The sequence below is a fragment of the Ailuropoda melanoleuca genome, chromosome 3 (assembly GCF_002007445.2).
Source record: "Ailuropoda melanoleuca isolate Jingjing chromosome 3, ASM200744v2, whole genome shotgun sequence".
Lineage (NCBI taxonomy): Eukaryota > Metazoa > Chordata > Mammalia > Carnivora > Ursidae > Ailuropoda > Ailuropoda melanoleuca.
In genome coordinates, this window is record NC_048220.1 from 90,791,581 (window position 1) to 90,815,166 (window position 23,586).

General features: G+C 43.5%; 1 protein-coding gene across 1 annotated transcript in view; it reads right to left on the minus strand.

The window, feature by feature from the left end:
- TENM2 (teneurin transmembrane protein 2) overlaps positions 1-23,586 on the minus strand; it is a 1,230,113-nt gene that overhangs the window by 275,825 nt on the left and 930,702 nt on the right. The window contains exon 7 of the mRNA XM_034655661.1: positions 5,450-5,684. Coding sequence (XP_034511552.1) covers positions 5,450-5,684 — 235 coding nt within the window. The remainder of the gene's footprint in view (positions 1-5,449; positions 5,685-23,586) is intronic.

The window sequence follows — 23,586 nt, forward strand, 5'->3', positions numbered from 1 at the left end:
GATCTGATAAAGAAAAATTGTGATTTGCGGGCATATATAATCACATAGAATAACTGCTAAATTGAACAAAATTTCCAGAGAGTTATTTTTAAAAGAGAAAAAAAAATCAATTGCTGAGAGCTTTGAACACACTAAATATGCTGTTATTTGTAAATGGATGAATTTCCATGTTACATCTATTATTTTGGAATCAAAATATTTAGAATCCAAACAGCTACACTTAAGTCTCACTGCATCATAGAGTTGACGTGTCTGAAATGGCACTTCTGTTTTCTGCCACAAAACTCGTTCCTTCTTCAGGAAACAGCATCACTATCCAGCCACCCTCCCAAGTCAGAAAACTGGTCACTGTACTCTCACCTGCCTAAGCCACACAGCATTCACTCCTACTGATTCTCCCTTCAAAATACACCTAACATCTATGAACGTTCACCGTCTCGCCAGACGGGTAGGAGAGAGAAAGATATGAGGGCTACACCTGGGCAGCCCCCAGTGGAGGCCTGAGCACCCTCCACCTTTACCATGACAACAGTCTCCAAGCTGGACCTCTAGACTTGCTATACCTTCCACCTTACCCCCAGCCTATTCGCCATATGGCAGCTATCAGAATTCAAAACAAAACAGTGTTATTTTATTTTATTGTTTTATTCTCCCATTTAAAATGCTTTGGTGACTTTTCATTATTCTTGGGCTGGAGTCCAAAACCTTTCACCCAGCGCAATGCTCTTCAGCATACTGCCCTCACCTGCCCTTCTAGCTTGCTTTCCTTTTTTCCTAGTGTTTCTTTCCCCAGCGGGTCATTGTTTTTGCCATCTAGAACATTCTTTAAGTCTAATTAACACTTACTCATCCTTAGGGCTCAGCCTAAATGTCAATTTCTCATGCACCTGACTTCTCTATACCTCACACAGCACATGTTACATTTGTCGTCGGGGCGGGGCACGTGTCTAATCATTTGTTCACTTCTGTCTACATCCAGCCTGGAATCGCCACAAGGGCAAGGACTTTGCTTTTTTCCCTCACCGAAGACTCCTCAGTGCCTGGCATATGATAGGTTCTCACAGATACTTCTCGAATGAATGATGGATGGCCATCTCACAAAGCAACTTGCAGACCTGTTTGTAGGGTGAGGATCTGGATGGTTAAAATGAAGGCTTCTGGAATTGAGGATCTCATGGAGATTTCTTAATGTATTTATTTTCTGTTCCTCTTGTGCCAAAATTTATAAAGATAGAAAAGGCATTACTGAAAAAAAAATTAGAGCTTCTGGTATTTCAGGGAAAAAGTAAAATCGGAGGGAAGTTTTGTCCTGCTTGGAAATTCTCTTCAGTGACCTGCTGCTAAGAGATTCAGAGAGAGAAGCCTGCTTCAGCAAAACACACAGATGAAGGACAGTTAGTCATCGAGCTACTTTATACTGTTTTAGACAAGAGAAGGTGACTTCAGAAACTCCCCAAGAACCTGCTGGCCAAGAAGATCCCTGAATTTGCTGCTCTCAGGAGAGGAAGGAGTAGAGAGGTGGTATTAACCATGAATTGCCCATGGATTTTGTTGTAAGACCTAAGTAGGCGGAGAGAAACATGGCGATGGAGTGATTCTGTGACACGCCATGTTGGAGAAAGACAGTACGGACTGCTTGCAATTAGTTCCTCTGCCCTGAGTTTGTTCTTCCTTGGATTATGTTATGGTTTATACATGAATGGACTGGTTTTGGTGGTAGAAATTTATATGCGTTCATCTTTTACATGATTCACAATGGTGCAGAACTTTCCTTGTAAGACTTTTTGTCTCTGTTACATTCCAAATTCGTACAGTCCTGTTTTCAGGCTATGCCTCCTTCATCAGCACCTTTAATTCTACTTGTCACAGAAAGAAATGGAAAAAAAGCACAGTCCAGAGAAGATGTAACATGCCTCATTAAGACTGATGGGAACATCAAAAAACAATGCAGAGAGGCAAAGGTTTGTTCCTCACAGGTCTAAAAAAACATGCTGGACTTGGCTTAGAATCTCTGGGGGTGGTAGAATGCCTGCCCATCACCTTCCAGAATTATGAAATTCTTCCATCACACCCAGAAGTCTCTATTAGGGAGAGTAGAAGTGTTGGGGCTGTTTGTAAATTTCCACTGCATTTTCGAAATTGATGACTACATCACAATCAGCCTCCACAATGACCTGCCTTCAATGGTTCTCTCTCCTGCATGTAGTTAATCAATCCCTATTTGGTATAAAAATAAGAATGGGAATCCCAGTATGTCATCATGCCCCTAAAAGAAGGGCTCCAGACCTACAGTTTCTCTTGTGCGTAAGAAAAGGATCCGATGAAACTCAATGTTTTAGCATTTGAATGAGTGAATTTGTTCAGTTCTACAGTTTCCAAGACTATACTAAAAAAATAGTAGGGAATGGGAACAAATAATATGCCATCATCTTTGACATCTTTCTACTTATCTATTTAGCAAATTCTTATCATCCTTCCAAAACCTAGCTCGAACAGACCCTCAGCTGTGAAATGTTTCTGGATCATTCTGGGAGAGTTAATCACTTCATCCACTATACAGTCGCCTTACACTTCCATTACTGTATACACTGCACTATCCTTTTGTTTATGTANAGGCAAATTCTTATCATCCTTCCAAAACCTAGCTCGAACAGACCCTCGGCTGTGAAATGTTTCTGGATCATTCTGGGAGAGTTATTCACTTCATCCACTATACAGTCGCCTTACACTTCCATTACTGTATACACTGCACTATCCTTTTGTTTATGTACCTGTCTCTTCCTTTAGATTGTGTGAGCTTTAAGGGCAAGATTCATGTGTTACTCATTATCTTCCTGGCACCTAACAGAGCGCTTCGTATACACGAGGGACTCAGTAAATATTTGCTAATAAGAGACTGAATGAATAATATTTTTAAAAGAAACACAAAGCCCAACAATTCTATTAATTATTGCTGAAGTATTCATACATGAGACCAGATGCACATCCAAGTTATATGTATTCATGAATTCCACGAACGGAGTTTCAAATATCTGCTGACTTGCACACTTCAAATATCTGTTTGACTTTTGGTGGTAGTGCGATCCCAAGGGCCTTACATTCTCTAATCTTTGGCCCTTGAATGCGCTGATCAAAGAACATCGAGATGTTGCCCTTGCTTGTTTTTTCCTTCTGACTGACTTCAACATTTTGGCAATCCTATCTACTCTTCAGGCCTTGTATTTAACTTGCCTCCTCCAGAAGCACCATTGAGAAGCCCTAATCCTTGGAGACAGGACAAATATCCAAATGTTTTACAGAAGGACGCTACAGACCAGATACAAGTTCTAGGAAAGCTTACGTCAGAAAACCAGGAAGGTGACAGGCTTGGCTCTGCTGGTCCTCTCTACCAGATCCTTGTCAAGATAACATTTGACTGCAAACGGTTTTAAAAAGTAAATCTCCTGGAAAGCCAATTATTTTCCTCAGAAGCTGGGAGAGGGGAGACCGTTCATGCGGCATATGCACTTTAACCACCCAGTCTTTGTGAGGAGCAAACTCTCTGATGCTGTTTGCCCTGTAAATATAACAATTAGGGCAATAAATGTAGTTTTATAGTTACTCACTCATCAGACATCTTGCCATCTTATTTTGTGTGTGGAAGCCAGTAGAGTTCCATCCAATGAGGCCTCAAAATGTCCCATCTCCCTGAAGCCCTAGACCTCTTGCAAGTTACTTTGCCCCTTGATACCTAGATTGTCCATCTTTAAAATGTTGGAAATAATTGTTCCTTCCTACCTCACTGTATTTCCTTCAGGGTCTCCTGAGATAATGCGTGTAAAGAATGAATGCCAGGCATATACAAAGTGCACAGTAAAAACTGGTGATTAATGGTGCTGGTGGTCCTCTTCCTTCCATCCTTCCCCTCGTCTTTCTACAAGAGCTACTACATTTCTCTTTCCCTTTCTCCTCATCCTTTTCCTTCTTCCATCTAGTCCACTCTGTGTAGCTTTGATGGCCAGAAACTCTTTTTCAAACAATAGTCTGTTAAAGTAAAAAGAGGCTAACGCCCAACAAACTCCATGGCAGAAGGAGGAAAAAGAGAAAGTCTCATACAGCCTTAAAGATCACCATCAGCTGTGAAATATCCCGAATCCAGCCTCATGGACCAGTCTGCTTTCAGCCCGGAAACTTTCTGGCAAGGCTGTTTATTAACAGGTTATTATATCAGTGCATATGTTTCAATATATCTATTATATATAATATATGCATATGGGTTCTACTGACTTTACATATTTTAAGCCTCAGAGATTAAGACTATAGGCATGGTTAACAATAACCTATAATCGCCAGAGAATAAATTTTATTAGAGTGACCACAGCGACGGTGAAGCACATGTAATTCAAGATCTTATAAAAAAGAAAAAAAAACCCAAAAAATATGATAGTAAGAAACAACATAAATGCTATGGCTTGTGTTGTTGCTTCCAGCTGCGTGCAGAAAATTCACTGGCCATTACTGGAAAATAGCAGATTCCTTTTGTCTTTCTTCAAACCTAACTTATTAAAGTTTAAAAACTACAGTGAGAATTTTTGAAGGGTCAGAATGAATTATCCCCTTTCTCTGTTTTCTCTTCATGGTTCCTTTGGACAAAGAAACAATAATAGTTGGGGCACTCAAAGCACGGCAGGGTCTGGGATTGGAGCAAGAAGCCATTCTCCACCGAGCAGCCCATCCACAGCCTTCTCGGCCATTCTGCCCCAGCCTGCCCTGCTGTGACCCACGCGCCTTCTCTCAGGGCACCAAGATGGACATGGTTTTGGACGACCAGATGTGAAGGTAAGAAAGGGACAGAAGCAAAGGCAAAACAACACAAGGCCAGACCTGTAGATCACTTAGAAACTCTTCACTCCAACCTAAGTGCTGCCCCTTTTTCCTTGTTTGTTTTTGCACATTCCTGTTTGCCCCTCAGGCATCAAGCTGTTAGTGTGTACAGGAGGGATTAAAGTGAGACGGTATGTTGGATGAAATATAAATTAAAATTATACTTCTGTCAGTCTGGAATCGGGGATTGTTTCTCAAGGTCTCCCCAAACACTTAATTTCAAATGAGTCTTCATTTATTACTTCAGGAAAGGCCAAATGCATAATTTATCAGCAGCTTTCAGTCAATATACCCTTATAAGCATGTTTCCCATGAGCCTTTGTGTAAAAATATGTTATGCTAATTCTATTAGTTGGGTACACAAGAGCTGTCTAAGAGTAAACAAGCATTAAAAGGAGACACATGTGAACAAAGAAATACCTATCAACCTACCATCCAGGGTCAAATTACCAAGGGAACAACAAGGAGGCGGTAAACTTGTCCCGCTATTTACACCAAGGCTGTCTCCCCGACAAGAACCCCGAGCCAGCAGGTGGCTCGGTGTGGGCGGCTGCGGGAGGGCTACGGGCCGGGGACGGGCACTTACCGCGTCTCCAGCGGCACGTTGCTGTTTAGCACCCAGCTGTCCTGAAGCTGAACGGACTCGGGCGTGGTGGCCAGGTCATTGGGCGCGGGTGCCGGTGCGTGGATCTGGCTCCGCCGGTTGGTCAGCGAGTTCCTGTTGAGGGAGTTGGCGGACGAGTGGTGATGGGACAGAGTGTGGTTGTGAGGGGGAGGCAGAGGGGGCCTCAGAGTCGACTGGCTGTGGTGGTTTGGAGGACCTGGAAAGAGAGGAAGGAGAAACGGCCGTCAGTGGCTGCAGACCCCAGCGGCGCCGTCCTGCAAACCCACGCCTCTATTTGGTTAATTTCTGAAGGTCACGTGCGGGACACATAGATAAGACTGCAAATGCCTAATTCCAGGGTTGGTTACTCATAAATAACATGGTTTGATTTGCCTTTTGCTGCAGGCCTTGAAGGGAGAAGGAGAAACTACGTTAGTAAAACCAGGCTGGAGCCTATTAATTTGAAGTGGAAGTCCCACGACAGTCAGGGCCGCTCACTGTTGTAGCCAAGTCCCTATGCTGCTTCGTGGTAAACCAGTGCACGCATACATTCTTTACAAATATTTCCCCTCCCTCCCTCTCTCTCCCTTTTTCTCTTTCTTAAGATTTTATTTATTTGAGAGAGAGAGAGAGAGAGAAAGAAGGGGCAGAGAGGGAGGGAGAGGGACAAGAAGACTCTGCATTGAGTGTGAGCCAGACATGAGGCCCGATCTCACGACCCTGAGATCATGACCTGAGCCGAAATCAAGAGTCAGACGCTCAACTGACAAAGCCACCAGGTGCCCTAAATATTTCCTCCTCCTAAAGGTAACAAGAATATGGTACCCTCTAAGTCAGAGAATACCATATTTAAATACCTATGGGGGCCCAGCAGGAAAGTGAAGTGGGCCAGTTGTGGACTGAGGTGACCTGGAAAGGGCAGGAAGCAGCTCTCCCTCTGATCCGGGCCCATGTGGCCATGTGGGGCTGAGGGCCCGAGGCAGCCAGATCTAGTTTTTCAAGGAAAGCTGAAGATCTGGACTTTTAGATAAAATTTCCTGTGTTTTAAAGATGCTGACAATTAATTTAGAAAAATTATATGTGTTTTGTGTGTATGAATAGACATATAATTTTTTTTAAATAAGACTTAAGAAAATACCTATGAACCTGCTCAGACATTAGGACTGATGTTTTCAAACCATGACCCTTACTTCAAATTGCATCCTGTTTTTCTCCTTCTGAAATTCTCTCTCCTTTCAGGACAAAATGCACAAAGGAGAACTATACCTCTGCGTGTATCCCCTTGTAAATATGACCACAGATGACAACTCCACACAGGGTTTTCCTAGCAACCCATTCTCAATCTACAAAATGAAATATTTTAAGCATAATGAAAATGAAAGTAGTTCACTATGCAATGTAAGCCTATAATTTGGTTTTAATGGCTGCTGAAACATGACTTTTAATTTGTGTCCTTTTTTGAAGCCTCCAGTCGAGGTTGGCAGCTCCCCAGGTGACTGCCAAGCCTTGTCATTTTGGCCTCTGCCAACTTTTAAAATCCTCAGCCCCTGCTGTCCTGGCTTTAAGAAGTTGGCTCACATCATTTAAACAAGCAATTTGACACAAATCTCAACTACTTGTCTCCTTATGTGGCCGGGCTACATCTCCAAAAGGTGTAATCTACATTCCGTGGCTCCTGGGAAGCCTGCAGAAATATTCCGAAAGAAAGACAACATGTCAAGAAGATACTAGGTTTGGAGAGCATCATGACCAAGGAAAACAAGAAAGAAAAATAACAGAGAAAAGCGGTTCCTCGAAGTTTGTGTCCCTGGGCTGAAATTTCTTGGGGGGATTTTTTTGGGGGGGTCTTCAGCAAAAGACAACTAAAACTAAACTCCAGTGGGAAATGCCACCATACAGTTGTACAGATTTTAAATCACGTCCTCCAAATGAACCCGCAATTCGTATTTTACATTATGCACCAATGACATTTTAAATATATCTTTGAGGGAATTTCATAGCTGAAGCAGGCTATTACATTTCCTGGCATTGTTGTCTGTCTAGTAATGTATTATTATATAGTTATTTAGCATTTGTCTGTCTTGCATTAGTGGGAAGAGGTGAGAAAAGGGGGTGAAATGATGTAATCATGGTCCTTCAGAGGTGCTCTCCAAGCCCTTCACACAGGGTTAATGAATTCTCATGCCTTCCTTTCCCTTCTCTCAACTCCCATCCAAGTGGTGTCATTATTCTCCATTAGTTAGGTAATCTTGAGACTTGCCTCAGGAAGATGAGATGAATCAGTGTACAAGTGAGAATCCACCCTCCTGAGCCCCAAGCCCTCATTTTCCATCTCCCTCAGCCCCCGGGCCCCGCCTCCAGCACCGCATGCAGACCACACATTCTCCCAAAGTACAAAGAGGCCATGGGAGGTATTTAATTCACTAAATGAGATACCAGAACTTTCCTGCTTCCTGTCTCTTCATCCCGAGCTAACGTCTCTTTGCCTACTCCAACTTGTGTGGCCCTTCCTTATCCATCTGTGTTCCGTGTGGGTGGAATTCCTGTGGTTTCCCCTTTGTTGATGATATCCAGCGGTGGTGCTGAGGGGGGAAATGGAGCCGTGGACCTGGGTGCTCTGTGGCATAGCCCAAATAAAATGGATGGTGAGCTTTCCAGTTAGCTGGAAGAGATGTCGAGCTGCTGAAGAGAAGGCCTAGAGCTTCATGGAGGAGATGAAAGAAGACATAATTCCCTGCTCACCCTGCCCTCCTATCAAGCATGTTATTTCAATGCAAATAAATCACATTTTTGATAGCAACAACAACTACCCAGCATCCTCAGTATTAGATGTTTTCCTCACTGCTGTTGCTCATTTCCACTGTGACACAGATGATATTTGCTCATTTATCTATCCATCTAAACGATTGTATTTTTCAACTAGGTGCAAGAACTAGAAAAGACAACTAGAATAGAGAGTGGCAAAAGCTACCACTGGGGTGTGTACAGAGAGACAGGGGAGCATCTGGGGGGGGGTGCACTTAGCCAGTGGGTAGAAGACACAGATCTAAAGGATTGGGTCTGCCTCTCTCGAGTCATGTGAAACTGGGCCTACGACTCCATTTCCGTAATGCTCTAAGACTCCTCCACCACTGGTGACCATGGCACTAAGTCACCGAGTGTCCGCGTGGAAGACGGCGAGGAAGAGGAACGCGGTGTGCCAAGCAGCCACCCGAGGCTGGCAAGTTCCCCAGCCATGTGTATGGGACATTGCTCGCTTCTTTCAGGGATAAAAGCATGAATAAGACATAACCATGGCTCTCAAGGAGCCCAGATTTGAGTGCAGGACATAAACCCAGACTTCAAACATCTAGGGCAGAAGTCACAAACCGGCAGCTCTCAAGCTGCATATGCCCAAAACTTCAGAGTCGAGATTTTGTAGAGCGTTCCAGATCGCTGACTTTTCTTGAGAACAAAAACAGAACAAAAATACTGAGTCTATTCCCTCATGACAACAACTAGATAGAGCTGAATGCCTTTGGGTGGTTTTCTGGTTTGCCATCAACCCTAACAATCCCTGTTATTTTAATCTGGCCAAATGTATGCATTTATGTTTTTGACTGCTGGTGTCCTCCATGGTACCTTAGTATTCTGGGTAGGTAACGTACCTCTCATATAACAACACCTCTGCTACAGCTCATGATCTCAAGCACTTTTTGTGTTTATTGGGTTTCATTACAGTCATCCAATGAGCTTGCTGGATATGATGGTTTTCCATTTCAAAAAAATGCAAACAATGGCCAGCAACATGCCTGACTGCTTTCCGTGAAGCCAAATTACATGAAAAAGCCCTTCTGAAAGGCAACTCATGTCTTCAATAGAGGCTGAAACAGAAATGATTAACAGCTTAGCTTGATGAAGGAACCTTCATGTCCACTCTGAGTTCCACACATTTATTGGGTTTAATTAATGTGCATATTAATGGCTCCTCTATTGCATAAATATGAAATCACATAATAATGCAATTGAGCCACAAATAACTATGTAACATAAATGCTTACACACTATCAACTTAATAAGTATGCTATTAGCAGGCAAAAGGCAACTGTCATTACAATCACAGTGTAACCTATTATCTTGTACCTGATTTATCTGAAGTTGAGAACCTAGAATTTATTTTTAGGTACTGTGTAGCTTTTCGTCTGAGGAAGGAGAAGCGGCACATTGGTCCTCTGTTAAAAGCTAGGGCAGGACAGGTAGGACTCCTAGCAAGGATAAATGAATTTAGAGAGAGGGTACTTCCTGTATGTTTAAACACTAAGTGATCGAATGAGCGCTTGATTTGTCCTGTTTGCTCAAAAAGACTATCCTGAAGATTTGCTGTTGCCAGAAATTTTGGTCCTGAAGGATGCCATTCCTATATTCTGTCCTTCCTAAATGCCAATTTCTTGACAGTGGAGTCCTAAGGAAAATAAAGTAGTGCTTCTTTGTTGGGTAACAATATCAACCCTAACAAAGTTAGACCCGGGGACTGCAAAAGCCTGGAGTATCAGCTCCCTGACTAGACTAGCAAAGCTCAAACAGCCTGTGGAAACAACCAACGCCCACATTGTCAATAATGTATTAAGGAAGGATTTTCTTTGGAGCTAAGGAAGTAAATTCTTCATAATTGGCTATTGTTGTTGCACTCTTCCTAAATAAACAGGTGGGTGAGGCGTTGAGGCTAGGTCTACCCTTGCCAAGAGGGGGTGGGTGTGCAGGAGAGGAGGAAGGCAGGGATAGACTAAGATAGCTTTGTCTTGCTCTATACTCCACATGATTTTTTCCTGGTCATTAAAAATGATAAAATGTATGAAAGACAAAAAATGTAAGTCTAGGCTTGCCTAACTCCCACTAATTCACTCAGTCTTGGAGATCATTGTGCCAACCGCTGGTCTTCAAAAACTTCAACCCCTCGGACCCTGAGATGATGAATTAACCACAAACTCTCTGCCTCCTTCTACTGAACCATGTCTTTGGAGCAAGTTACGTCTCGACAGCAATTTGAAGATGCTAGAAGTGAGGCCAGGCTGGTTGTTGGCGGAGATTTTGGAGCCTCTGGTTTGTGAAAATTGGCACCAGGAAACGCTGTTCAGATCTGACCTCACATGAGAGACAGAGGAAATCAGAGGTGAAGACTTTCAAGAGTAACAGCTTCCAGTTAGAAGCAGGAGACTATTGCCGATGACCAGGCGTGTGGTTGGCTTTGAACCCCTGCATGGCCACTTACGAACAGCGTGACCCCTGGAAAGTTAGGGATTTTTTTTCCCCGAGTCTGTTTCTTCGTCTGTAAAATGGGTAGAGTCGTTTTACTTTTTTCATATGGCTGTTAGGAGTATCAAATGAGAATACATCTTTAAAAAGCCTACCATGACTCTTGGCAAATATTAAGTATTAATAAATGTTATTATTATATATTATGTGTTAAAATTAATAATACTGATAACAGTAATAACAGCAACAACAACTATGGCTCTGGAGAAAATGATGACTACCTCTTAGGACACTCGGTTTTCCTAGCTCTTTTGAGTGGGGGCTTTTGCAGGATGTATCAAATCAACACAGAAAGGCAAAATCACTAACCGCAGACCCCCTCCAGCTTCAAATGCTGTCTGCAGAAGGACCTTCTGACTAAGTGACATGGCACAGGCATTACTATGGGCAGTTTCAAGAGCATGTCTCTCAGAGCTTGCAGAAATGGAATGTGGGATTCAGAAGTGTTCCAATTCCATAAACAAAACAACTGATGCTAAGGACCAGGAAATAATACCGACAAGAGTGCTAGGAGTTAAGTTCTCCCTGTGTGTCTGGTCCTGTGCGAAGTGCTGTCCATGAATTATCTCAGTGTATTACCACTCACTGTTATGGGATAGGTTCTCTTATCATCCCCATTCTACAGATCCAGCCAGTGAGGTGCAGAGAGGTTAAGTAAAGCCCCCAAGCTCATGGGGCTTAGTAAGCGGCACAGCTGCTTTTTGATCCCAGAATTTCTTTCCCATTCTGTCATATGCCAAAGAGCACAAGGCCCCAGAGGGCACTCACACAGGGGGAGAACCAAGCCCCTAGCCTGCTTTATACTCACCCTGGCAAATAACAGAGGAAAAAGGCCATAACTCATTTCTGTGCACCTTTGCTTAAATGGCAGAATGAAATCTTGTGAGAAATTGGAGGGAATCGCCCACCTCAAAGCTCTGCAGCTCACGATGCTGCCTGAATCAGGAGAAATAGGCCAGAACGGCCAAACTGCAGCACGATCTCTTTTCTGTGCCTTCCCAAAAGGCCCTTCTCCAACTCCCTCCCCCATGCCGCAGCCCTGGCTCCCATAACCAGTGGCATGAGGGATAAGCAGCAATTAGGTCTGTTGGAGGCAGAAACAAGGCCACACTAGGTCCCAGCTCATCCTTCCTGCTCTGACTGAAGGTACTTTGCCAACAGCCTGGGGGTAGAGGGGGCTGGGGGGAGTCCAGATCCAGCCTCCTCCTATGTTTAGAAAGAGATGGGAAGAGATTTACTTGTCTCTAACTATCAGACACTTGGGCATTCAGCTTGCTCCCTCCTTCCCTGTCGTAGCATCACTGAATGATTTGTCCTCTAAAGAGCAGACTGTGAGTTTTTGGCACTGACCCCCGTATGGTACTGCTGGCTTTGCAGGGCCCTGACCAATCCACAGCATTTTCCAGATATGGCCACCACTGAAGCAAGCTGCAGCCTTGCTGCACAGTCCAGAATGGAGGGGGAAAAAAGGAGGGATGAAGGAATGAGCCAAGTTACGACCTCCTTCTCGTCTCCCGGGGCTGGGCGGCAGCTCTGACCAGTGCCTCGAGGCCGGGAGCCCATGGTCCTGGATTGGGGGGGGGGCTGGAGGCTGCCCTTGATGGAAAGGCCCCATTCAGCCTGAACAGAGCAGCAGAGAAGGCAGGCACTGTGCTCATTCGTAAGGAATGATTTGTAGTTCTCTTGCTTACACAAATATATGATCTCAGAGAAAAGGCATTCTGAGCGCATTCACAATGACACACGGACCAACACGGCATGGCAGAAGCATGGGAATTGAGGTCGCAAAGAGCCATCATTTGCAGGCTTAGAAACCAAAGTTTTGTCAGCTCTGCCTACATTCATAAAAAAAAAAAAAACAGGGTTTAGGGAGACACCTCAGATCATCGAAGAACAACTGCTTCCGTTTGATAAGCACCAGCTACAGGTTAAGCCCTCCGTACAGTTCACCTTCTTTAAACTTCTAACAACCTTTGAAGTAGATATTGTTCTCCATTATAAAGATGAAGAAAGTGAGGTGCAGGGCATTAAGAGACAGGACTTCCTCTCCTTACACGTTGTGTTTAACTGTAATGCAGCTGGGCCTTCCTGAATGCACCCTGGGCACACGATTTTACATCATTTGTGGACTCTCCTGGGTTTCCTGCTAGACTGTGAGCTCCTTCGGCACGAGAGTCCGTCTCTCTTGTTTTTCTATCCCCGGCACAAGGCTATGGTGCCTAGCCCAAAGGTGCTGAATGAATGAGGGGGAAGAAACACATCATGGGGGGGGGGGTTCTGTATTGGGAGAACCACAGAAGAGAGGGATCAGAGCAGACTTCTATCTCTGTTCTTTGAGCATTTCCCAATTGCCAGAATCTGATGGGTGTTTCCCTTAATTGCCTGAATTCTTATTACCCTTACAGGTCCTTCAACAGGGAGACAGTTGGCCTCAGGGAGAAGGTGACTTTGTTTCCCATTGTTTTTATTTGTTTTTTCCTGGTTCTGCCTGACTACCTATTCTTTTAAATAACAGATTTACTGATAAACAATGACATTCAGCTTTTAAAAGTGTGCGTGTTAGTGTTCCTTTTACTATATTCACCGAGATGTGCGACTGTCACCCCTGTGTGATCTCCGCTGTGTGATCTCGGGGCATTTTCATCGGCCCCCATAGGAAGCCCCATACTGACGAGCAGTCACTCCCCAGGTCCCCTACCCCCTGGCAAACATCAATCTACTCCCTGTTTCTATGGATTTGCCTATTCTGGGCATTTCATATCAGTGGTGATTCCCTCTGTTTTTTATAAGCACGACGTCTGTTGCAGAGCCTCGCTGGAACCAATCAAATTTAGATCTCAGATGGGGCACACTTCATACCACTTAAAAATATCTTTCCCTGGCAACCTGAAGCTGGTGTTCACGGGAGCTTTTTGGCGGGGACCCCGCTGCTGTTGATATTTCTCAGACGGAGATTGTTCGGTATGGCCATTTGAGAGCCAATTGCATACTTGAGGGTCCGAGGGGGATCCTGGAATTTGTTCCAGTACTTCAGGCATGGCTGTAAACACAGCAGAGAGCCATTCCTGCTCAACTAACACACAAACACACACAGGTGGGACTCTGGGGGGAGGATAAGAAAGGGAGGGAGCTCTTGAATGGGGTGCCCACCAGCGGCAGCCCTTGAATCTCAAGCTTCATAGCAGTGGTAGGCTTGGGACCCTCCTGCCCCAGCTGGGCAGCTTCTCACATATGATGGGTCAGAAAGGGATTTTAATCATAGGTGCCGCATCCTTCTACCGTACCCCTTTACTCATTCTTTGCGCTCATAAATCATCTAGAAAGTATCACTTGAGATCAATGTCAACTCCATTAGCTACTTTCCAAGTGACAAAGACAAAAAAAAAAAAAAAAAAGACCACTTGAAATACTTGAGAGGAACCCTTCTAAAGAGAAGATTTTATTGCAAAGTTATGTCTGAGCAGTGCCTATCTGAGCATTTCAATAAATCTACATTACCCTAGGTATTTTGGCACCCTCTGGGAAAGGAAAGCCTATCAGTAGAAAGTAATGATTTTGGGTTTTTCAATTGCCCTAAGGATCTTGACAATGCTATTAAGACCCATGCTCTCCCTGTCGAGAAGTTTAGGAGTGAAATTATTAATATGCCCAGACGATATGTTGATTGTTGCGCTGTAGCAGAAAATACTCTCTCTGTTATTTGAGCTGCATTATCACTTTCCCAAGCAGAGAATTGCATCAAAAATTTAAACTCCTCTCATTCCAGCTCATCGCCTAGCTTTTCAAGGTCTTATTGTAAAATAGTCTGGGCAAAATTTGGGTATTTCCCTACCCATGAAAGATAATATGTTTTTCACGGCCCAGACTTTTTTTTTTTTGAGGGGGGGAAATAAAAATCACATGTGGAATTTTTTTCTATCAGGATGCCATTCTTTAGCTCTTTAACCAGGTTTTTGTGGGGGTATATTTCATTCTTTATTTTTTCCCCTGTGGATGGTCACAATGCTTTCCCCTGAACACAGGTTGAAGATCAAAGCAAAGATAAAATATGATTTTGATTTTAGGTTGAGTCTCTGATGAACAGAACAATGGAGACAAGCTCTGATCTACACCATTCATTAACACCGAGAATGACTGAAGCACACCAGCTAAATGGCAAGGACGGGATAAAGGTTCCTGGAGCATTTTCACTACAAAGCTCAGCAGAATTATTTACTATCTGGGTGACCTTTTCCCCAAATCTCTTATGGTACATGCCTTATAGGACAAGGGAACAAAAGTTTCTCCATACTATATAAACAGAAGTCAGCTGAATGTCAGACCTTGAACTGCATCGGGGTCCATGTCAAGTGACAGCTGATGTAATGGGATGTACAGGGTGTATTGCTGGAGATCTTTGCAGAATACTCTGCCTTCAAAATACACAGACACAGACACACAGACACACACACATACACACACACAAGCAAGAAATTACTCAAGAAAATTATCTGAGAGCTTCCTGCCCAGGGTTCCATGGTGCATGGATTGTCAGACAGAGTGCCGTCTGGATTTTATTCATAACCGTTCAGTAGTTTCTTTCAAAGGTATCTTGAGGTTGCTTTGCATTTCCCAATTAAAGTGGATGAGACTGTGCTCATGGCCCTTTCCATCATGTAGCATGGACGATGAGCGGCAATACCCAGGGCCAAGCAGAGACAGGAGGAAGTCTACCCCCCACCCCATCCAAGAGCCCCAGGATGCAAAGGACTTCCAGAAAAATCTGGGACCAGTGGGAGCCAGCAAGCTCTGTGGAGGAAGAGGACACAATAGCAGGGGAATCAGTGTCTCCCACTGGGCCCACCTGGAAAAACAGGTTTTTTCCTAGGCACACCTCAGAAGGCCATTGTCAGGGTTTTCTCAGTCTCTTTGACACTGACCTCTCCACTTGTGCCTGAAGGACTTCTGGAGCTGGACAATCAGAGTTACTGAGCGCTGAGCCTGTCTGTGTCTGTTTCCCCATCCAAAAAAAAAGGTGGTGACTACTGTTCCTACTTGGTAAGGAGTTAAATGAGATAAGACATTTTAAGTAAAGGTGTTTAGAAGATGCATGACAGATAGGAAGGATGAAGAAATGTCAGGATTTATTTATCTTTGCCTGAACAGGCTAATTCTTTCTTGAGGTTGTGGAGAGAGGAGGGAAATAGACCCTGTGATTCAAAGATTATTATCGTAATGACTTGGAAAACTTCCTGTTGTCAGATATTTTTAAGGTAAATAGCACCATTAAGAATTAAGGATACTTTTTCCTTCTCATGAGTTATAGTAAGTAGGTGTAGGTCTTTTAGACTGCCAAAATAAGCAGCGCTCTTCACTTTCACCTTTTGCAACTTAAATACATTGAAATAAAACTACCTGATGTTAGGCAATTTAAAGGGCCCTACATTCGCTTACTTTTTATAAATTCTCTTATTCCCTATGAAAATCAGCATAAGGAAGGCCTATGTTTTCTTGAATCCTGGTGTTCCTTTTTAGCATCAGCTCCCATTTCCCATGAAAAGCTCAATGTAAAGTCAAAATTTTCTTGTTTTTGGTGCTGTTTGTTTTGCTTTATTTTTTTGCTCATGCTGATCTATGAGCCATGCAGTTCGCCGTATCCCTGAAATTCACCACTGAGCAACTCACGGAGGTCCTGAGTTATTCATCACATTTAGATGGTTTAAGTCATGAATTAGCAATTTGTTTCTCAGGTCTTCTTGGGTTACTGAAACTTTTTAGTATTTATCATCTCAAATGGGATCATTCTTAATCCCATAATGTAGGGAGTGAGTAATCTCTCTCTTGAAATATCAGATTTGGAGGAGAAAATAATTTCCATTTCTAACACCGCTTATCTGACACTCTAATAGTGTGGCCTGGGAAAGATTCTCAATAAGATGATATTTGATCAGAGACCTGAAGGAAATAGGGAGAGAGACATTCCAATGTCTGGGGGAACAATGCTTTAGGCAGAGGGAAAAGCAAGAACAAAGACATTTTAAATCTGGGATGTGTATAGGGGTTGGCCAGAGTATCAGCCTAGATTTGTCTCTTCCATTCAATTACAGGCCTACTGCTCAAAGAAAACAGTGACATAAGTAGGAAAGGCATTGATCCTCACTGGCCTGTGATAATGGGACTGAGCCAGGCAGCCTTCTGCCCCAGGCCTTTTGCACTTGCCATACACTAGGCCTGGGGATACAGATAATTAAGTGGCTCACTCCTTTAATGTTGGAATGTCTAAGCTCCCCTTTAAGACACACCTTTCCAGACAACTTCAGCAGTCTTATCCTCCTTACCATGCTGTTTCTCTGGAGCACACATCATCACTTTTTTTTTTCAGTAATTGTCTTTCTGCACTAGGAAGTAAGTACCTTGAAGGTAAGGATACTATTTTATTCTCTGCTGAATCCCTGGCTCCTCGAACACTTAGTAGGTACAATAAAGGCTTTCTGGATTAACAGATTAATTAATCACATATTGAGAAGTATGGCAAGAGCAAGTGAGTCAAAAGGAGAGTCCAAATCCCAACAGAAATGAAGGGCTTTCGAAGGGGCTGCTGTGTGGTGTCATCTGAGACAAATCTCAAAAGCTTGAACTTAAGGAAAGTTCCAGAAAAAAATTATCGTCGGCATCCTTGCCAAAACAGCTCTATTTCACGTAAACTGTAGCAATTTTTTTCTCTTCCTGCAGTTACCCAAACATGGCAAGAAATGCCTTACAAGCAGAAATCCCCACAGAACTCATGATGGCAGAGGCCTCCAACGCACCCCAAGTGGGAATAGACGCATTTCACTTCCAAACTCTGACTAACAGGATCTCCTGTGGCTCTCTGTGCCACTTGAAAATGTTCGCTTTCTATCACGAATCTATCATATTAGAGGATCTTTGCTACAGGCCACTGCCTCACCTGAGCAGAGTGAATCCTAATTCAACCATGCAGTTGCTGGTAGGAAAAGCAACCAGACGTGGCAAGGACAAAGGATAGGCTGCAGGAGGTTTGCAAGTCAAAAGCAGGATATGTGGAATTCTTCCTCCTGCGGGAAGCCTTTTCAGATTGGATCAGATGAAGTCCAGGGGCTTCCTAACTGTGCTGACCTCTGTAAGATACTTTACGGTGGCTCTGTTCTAGGACTAATGCTGGAACTCACACTGGCATACTATACATTCAAAGACTCCATTTGGCCATATTTAACCTAGCAAATCTTCATAAACCTTCCTAACTTCTACGTGCTGTATCACTGGAAAGAGTTTCAATTCTATGGCATTTTCTTAGAGTGGAGCCTAGCAAAATTATATGCAAGTAGCCCCTTGATAGAGCCTTTCCTATTCCCCAGGAGAAACCCAAAGAGAGACCGTTCTCTCCACAAGATTCCTTTTGCTTTCTCTCTGATTAAATTCTGACACAAGAGCCGTGGCCTATGAGCTAAGCTCACTGTGACAAATCATTTTCAATCATTCGTTTGCTCCTTCATTCCTTCGTGTGCTCATTCACTTGGCAACTCACTTTTTTTTTTTTTTTAAGATTTTATTTATTTATTCGACAGAGATAGAGACAGCCAGCGAGAGAGGGAACAAGCAGGGGGAGTGGGAGAGGAAGAAGCAGGCTCATAGCAGAGGAGCCTGATGTGGGGCTCGATCCCATAACGCCGGGATCACGCCCTGAGCCGAAGGCAGACGCTTAACCGCTGTGCCACCCAGGTGCCCCTTGGCAACTCACTATTGAGCAGCTCTGCCGGGTCTGGTGGATTCTTGAGGTTCCAGAGTATGTGGCCTCTAGGAAGGTAAAGAGAGTCACGTCCTATTCTGACTTTCCTGTTGAGCCTCAAAGATCCTCCTGTCACTCTTCTCTTTTCCTTCCAGTTGTTAACTATCCAAATGCTTCACTTTCCCATGTATGTTTTCATTCAGGTTTCCGTGTACGTATAGCAATCTCATAAGGGCCATTATGACACACTGCTCTGAAAGGTTTTCATGGATGCCTATCCTTAAACTGAACACAAACCCTCTCCCCTATCCCTACCCCTGTCTTATTTCCCAAGGTTCTGCATACATGAATCTCCTGGTATGCAAGATTTGGTGCTAGGATACCATTTACAGGATGCTCTATGGCTCGCAGAGAAATTCACAAGAATGTAAATGAGTACCTGTGGAGAGAAACTAGCACATTTTGATTCATTTGTGTTTTCAACTGAATGTAGTATTTATCAACTGTCTTCTATATTTAATTCTAGGTAACAGAGCACGGTGAGTCGGAGCCTCTATGACGTGCATGGAATACACATGCTGTATTGCTTTCCTTGCAAGATTAAGACTCGGAATTCTTGCTCTGGGTTCTCGGTTGCACCAATACAATCTACATGGCCTTTGGGGTGCTCTTTGCACCCATAGAGTAGAGCGAGACATCGAGATTCATGCAGTGAAAACGGAAGTGGGATAAATGACGAGGGTTCGCCACTTGAGTTTACTCCAGTTATCCCCTCCCCGTCTACCTGTGCATCTACGAGTACCCTGACATCATCACCTGGTTCTATGAATAACAGAAAGACCATTCATTTATCATTTATATGTTTTTCTAATTAAAATACATGTAGTCTAAACCAAAGAAGCCATAAACAGCGTTGAGAAAAGCAAGGAAACATACTTTATGCCTTTTTTTTTTTTGAAGTTCACTGACAGAAAATTTAAGAACTGACTCATTAAAAAAACTAAAAAAAAAAAGGAATGACCTGTGGAATCAACCAGAAGGAGCATGTGACAAAACAAAGTATTATGCTACGGCATACTCTCCGCACACATGAAAGCTAATCCAAATACCGTGACAGAAACTTTCTTACATTGCTAGTGGGGATGCAAAATACACAGACATTCTGGAAAAGTTTACACTTACCCCACTACTGAACAATTGTTTTCATTAATGTATATTCACCTGAAAACCTAAACATGAAAATACATAGCAGTTCTATTATAATCACCAAAAACTAGAAACAATCCAGATATTTTACAAGTGAGCTGATAAACAAGGTGGGGTAATCTGTATAATGGAAAACTACTCAGCAATAAAAAGGCATCAACTACTGATCTGACGAGATCGGGCGCATTTAGGGTGGCATGGCCGTAGACGGGAACCAACTACTAATAATGCAACAACTTGGATACATCTCAAAGGCACCATGCTGACCAAGAAGTCAGTTTCAAAAGGTTACATATGGCGTAATGCCATTCGTGACATTCTCAAAAAGACAAAACTACACTGACTGAGAACAGATCAGTGACTTGCAGCATTTGGGATTGGAAGAGGGTGTAACTACCAACGGGTAGCAGGAGGGAGGTTCCTGGGTGACAGACCCGCTCTCCGTCATGATCGCGGTGGTGGTGGTTACACAAATCTACACATGGGTTACAATTCACAGAGCTGTACATAGGAAAGGCCATTTCACCATGTGCTACTTAAAGAGTATGTAATAAAACAATAAACATTAAACATGTGGATGGATGCTAAGAACAGGACAGAATATTTGGTGTTGAAGGGGACAGACTTGCATCAGAGCGTGAGCCATTCTAGGTAGAGACATTGAGGATGTTCTCTGGAAAACGAGGGAGAAAATCAACCTCAAAACTTGAAAATCTGTTTCCAATATAGAGGTCACATCCTTAAACATAAAAAAAAAAGCGCACTAGAAAAAAACAAAAACAGAATCAACACCTGTGTAAAACTTCGACTGGCGCATCACTCCTCCTTTTCGTATTTGGATTCATTTGAATACAGCTTCTAAAGCTCACGCATCTACTCCATGCTGTTTAAGAAACTATACTGTGTAAAAAGGAGAAGGAATGGCTTTGTTGCCCAACACTGTCAGCTTCTCTACTGACACTCAGCACAATCTCTAACCTTGTAGAAACATTAACAGTACTACATTATTCATCACAATAAGATTATTAGTTGATGGGAAACAAATTACAGAGCTTCACAACGTGCTATACTTCCTGAATGCACGCAAGGCAATTTTTCATGAATGGAAATTGCTACCCAGGAAGAGAAACTTGTGCTTGTCTTATGTCTTATGAAATTTCCAACAGGAGAGGGGATCAATTCTGGGATCGAAAAAGTGCAATAAAATAAGAAAAAAAAGTTTAAAAAGTATTTAGAACGACCTAAGGGCACTCACAGCTCAGCAACATGTCTGATAGAGATACAGACCGTAAGCCTGGAGAGATGGAAAAAGCATACCTGTTCCGTCTAATGTGATGGCACAGCTCTGCATGATGCCATGGATTTATTGGAAAAACCCCTTTAGAAATGTAGGAAATGCCAGCAGTGCTGAATATAGGTCTGGCAATTTACGTAGCCATCTAAAATGGCTTGGCTTGTCCTGGTCCCTGTGCCGTGAATGCCAGCAACTAGCAAATGCTCATGTCATCTTTTACATCTCGCAGTCTCCTGAAATATCTTCCTGGCCACTCTCTTGCCCTGTAGGGGGCACAGCCTCTTCTCTCTTTCACAACCTCTAGGTATCACAGGCAGGTGCTATTTTCCCACATGCCATTCCTTACTGTCCTTGTCCCCTCGAGTGAGGGTCTGAGCCCCCGGTCCAGGGTCCGTGGGATGATGGGCTGGAGGAGCAGCGATAACTGCTGGTTGGTAAACAGATGAATGAAAAGGGATATCAAGGTTTCCAATAGCAACGGCTTAACCTGGGGAAACAGGTGTGGTGTAATTAGCATAGCTGTCTGCACAGCTCCAGCACCTGTGACCCACATCAGTCCTTGTCCTTCAGAGCCCAGGAGGTTCCTAACTGCTGCGGCTGGGAACTAACAGAGAGGAGGGGGAAGTACAGACAAATGACACTGCCTGGGCTCACAACAGGGATTGTGGCTTATGAGGGCTGGTCCCGGGAAGGGCATGAGGGCAGAGCGAGCGGAGTGAGAATTCTAACCAGGGTACCGTAGGCACTGACAAATAACTCAGATGCCCCGTTGCACCAAGGACTCTTCTTTGCTCCTGTTTCTCTCTCAGTTTAGAGAACACTTACATGTCTTATTTCCTCTTCCCTTGCTGGGCACATTCTTTCCCTTGCTCTGTCCTTGCCCCTTAGGTGTTCGGTCTTTTCCCACAAATGGTCATGAGCACCCAGCTAAATAGACGGCTTTGATACTTCCCACCCCTTTTCTTTCAGTCTCAGGGAAAATCAATGGAAAAAAAAAAAAACACACCATCATTCTGCCTACCTGGACGATTCAAGGCAGTACCACCTGAGCAACCGTCTGGCTGAACTCGTTAGTGAGCTAAGCCTTCTCAGTTGCGGTAGCTGACCGTGGAACCAAGGACACCAACGCCAGGCCCCGAAAAAGCGCTGTTGCATGGGCTGGAGCCGAGGTTCTCCCTCAGTGGAGACTGTGTCCTGAATGAGGAGAGCCTTGTGAGAGGGCAGGAGAGCGCCAGTGCCGTGGACAAGCCCTGAGTCAGAAAGGAGGGAGCTATCTTTGTCTTTCCTCTCAGGGATCGCTCAGCCACTCTGGTTAATACCCAAAGGCTCTCTCGATGTTTCTCATTGCTGCAGCCAAACTCCCTTGTCCCAATTTCTTCTTCTGAACCAGCCCTTTCTCTGTGTTACATCAGTGGCTAGACTTGTCATTAGTACTTGTTTTCCAGAAGGAAGCAGCCCTTTTCAGGTCCTTGCTTTTAAAGGTCACAACCAATGTGGCATGTCTGCATCCCCACTGGGTTACATTTTGGTTATAAAATGAAGTGTGGTTTGAAGCCAAAACGGTGTGAGAAAAATTTGAATCTTTCCCCTTCTTCTAGGAGGGGGTTGGTTTTCTGAGGTAATTGACATGCAATTGTCCCACTCCCCATCCACGCTCTCTTTCCCCTGTTGTTTAAGAACATGACAATTACAACTCCCAGTGCTCATCACATCACGTGCCCTCCTTAATGCCCATCACCTAGTGTTATATGCAACTGATGAATTACTGAACACCACATCTGAAACTAATGATGCACTGTGTTGGCTAGTTGAATTTAAGTAAAAAAACCATAACAATTAATGCAAAAGGATGTTAGAAATTCAAAACATCTGAGGGTTTATAGTACGATCTGTTTCAAAACTATATGGGTGGATTTTACTGTGCCAGAAAACAGCCTTTTTTCAACCTAGCCAAAGAAAGTGGTCCAAGGGTAAGATGTGATCTGGCAAAATTAGTCCCAGTTGAGACTGGTTTCTAGAATTGGTTTGATAATTACAGATCAAGCAGCACCTTGTGTAAGGTTAAATCTCAGATGTCTTCACTCTATACTTTTATGTAATCTCCCGTAGCATCATGTGTGTCATTCATTAAAACATTTACTCATAAACAATTCTGATGATAAAAATTATAATACTAATAGTTTTTTTTGAGCGCTCACTTTGTGCCAGGTTCTGTCTTAAGAACTTCACTTTTGTTTAACACAGAATAAGTAACGACAAGATGGTTACCTACTTAACACACAATAACAAGATTATCTAAGGGGGATAATCTTAGTCCTCACAAGGACCCTAAGGGAAGGTGTCCATTATACAGATCAGGAAACCGAGGTTTGAGAGGTTAAGCGACTTGCCTCACATTGCAAAGCTGGAAAGGGAGAACCAGCCCAGGCTGCCGACTCCATAACCCTGGCTCTTCATGCTAGATGGTCCGGGTCACAAATATGCCTTTTATCACACGTCATTCATCAATGAGGAGGTCCAAATGAGTGAAATTTCCAGATAACCAAAACTCACTGTCCGCAAGTGCTAGATATTTTTATTTTAACTATGTTGTATGGATAT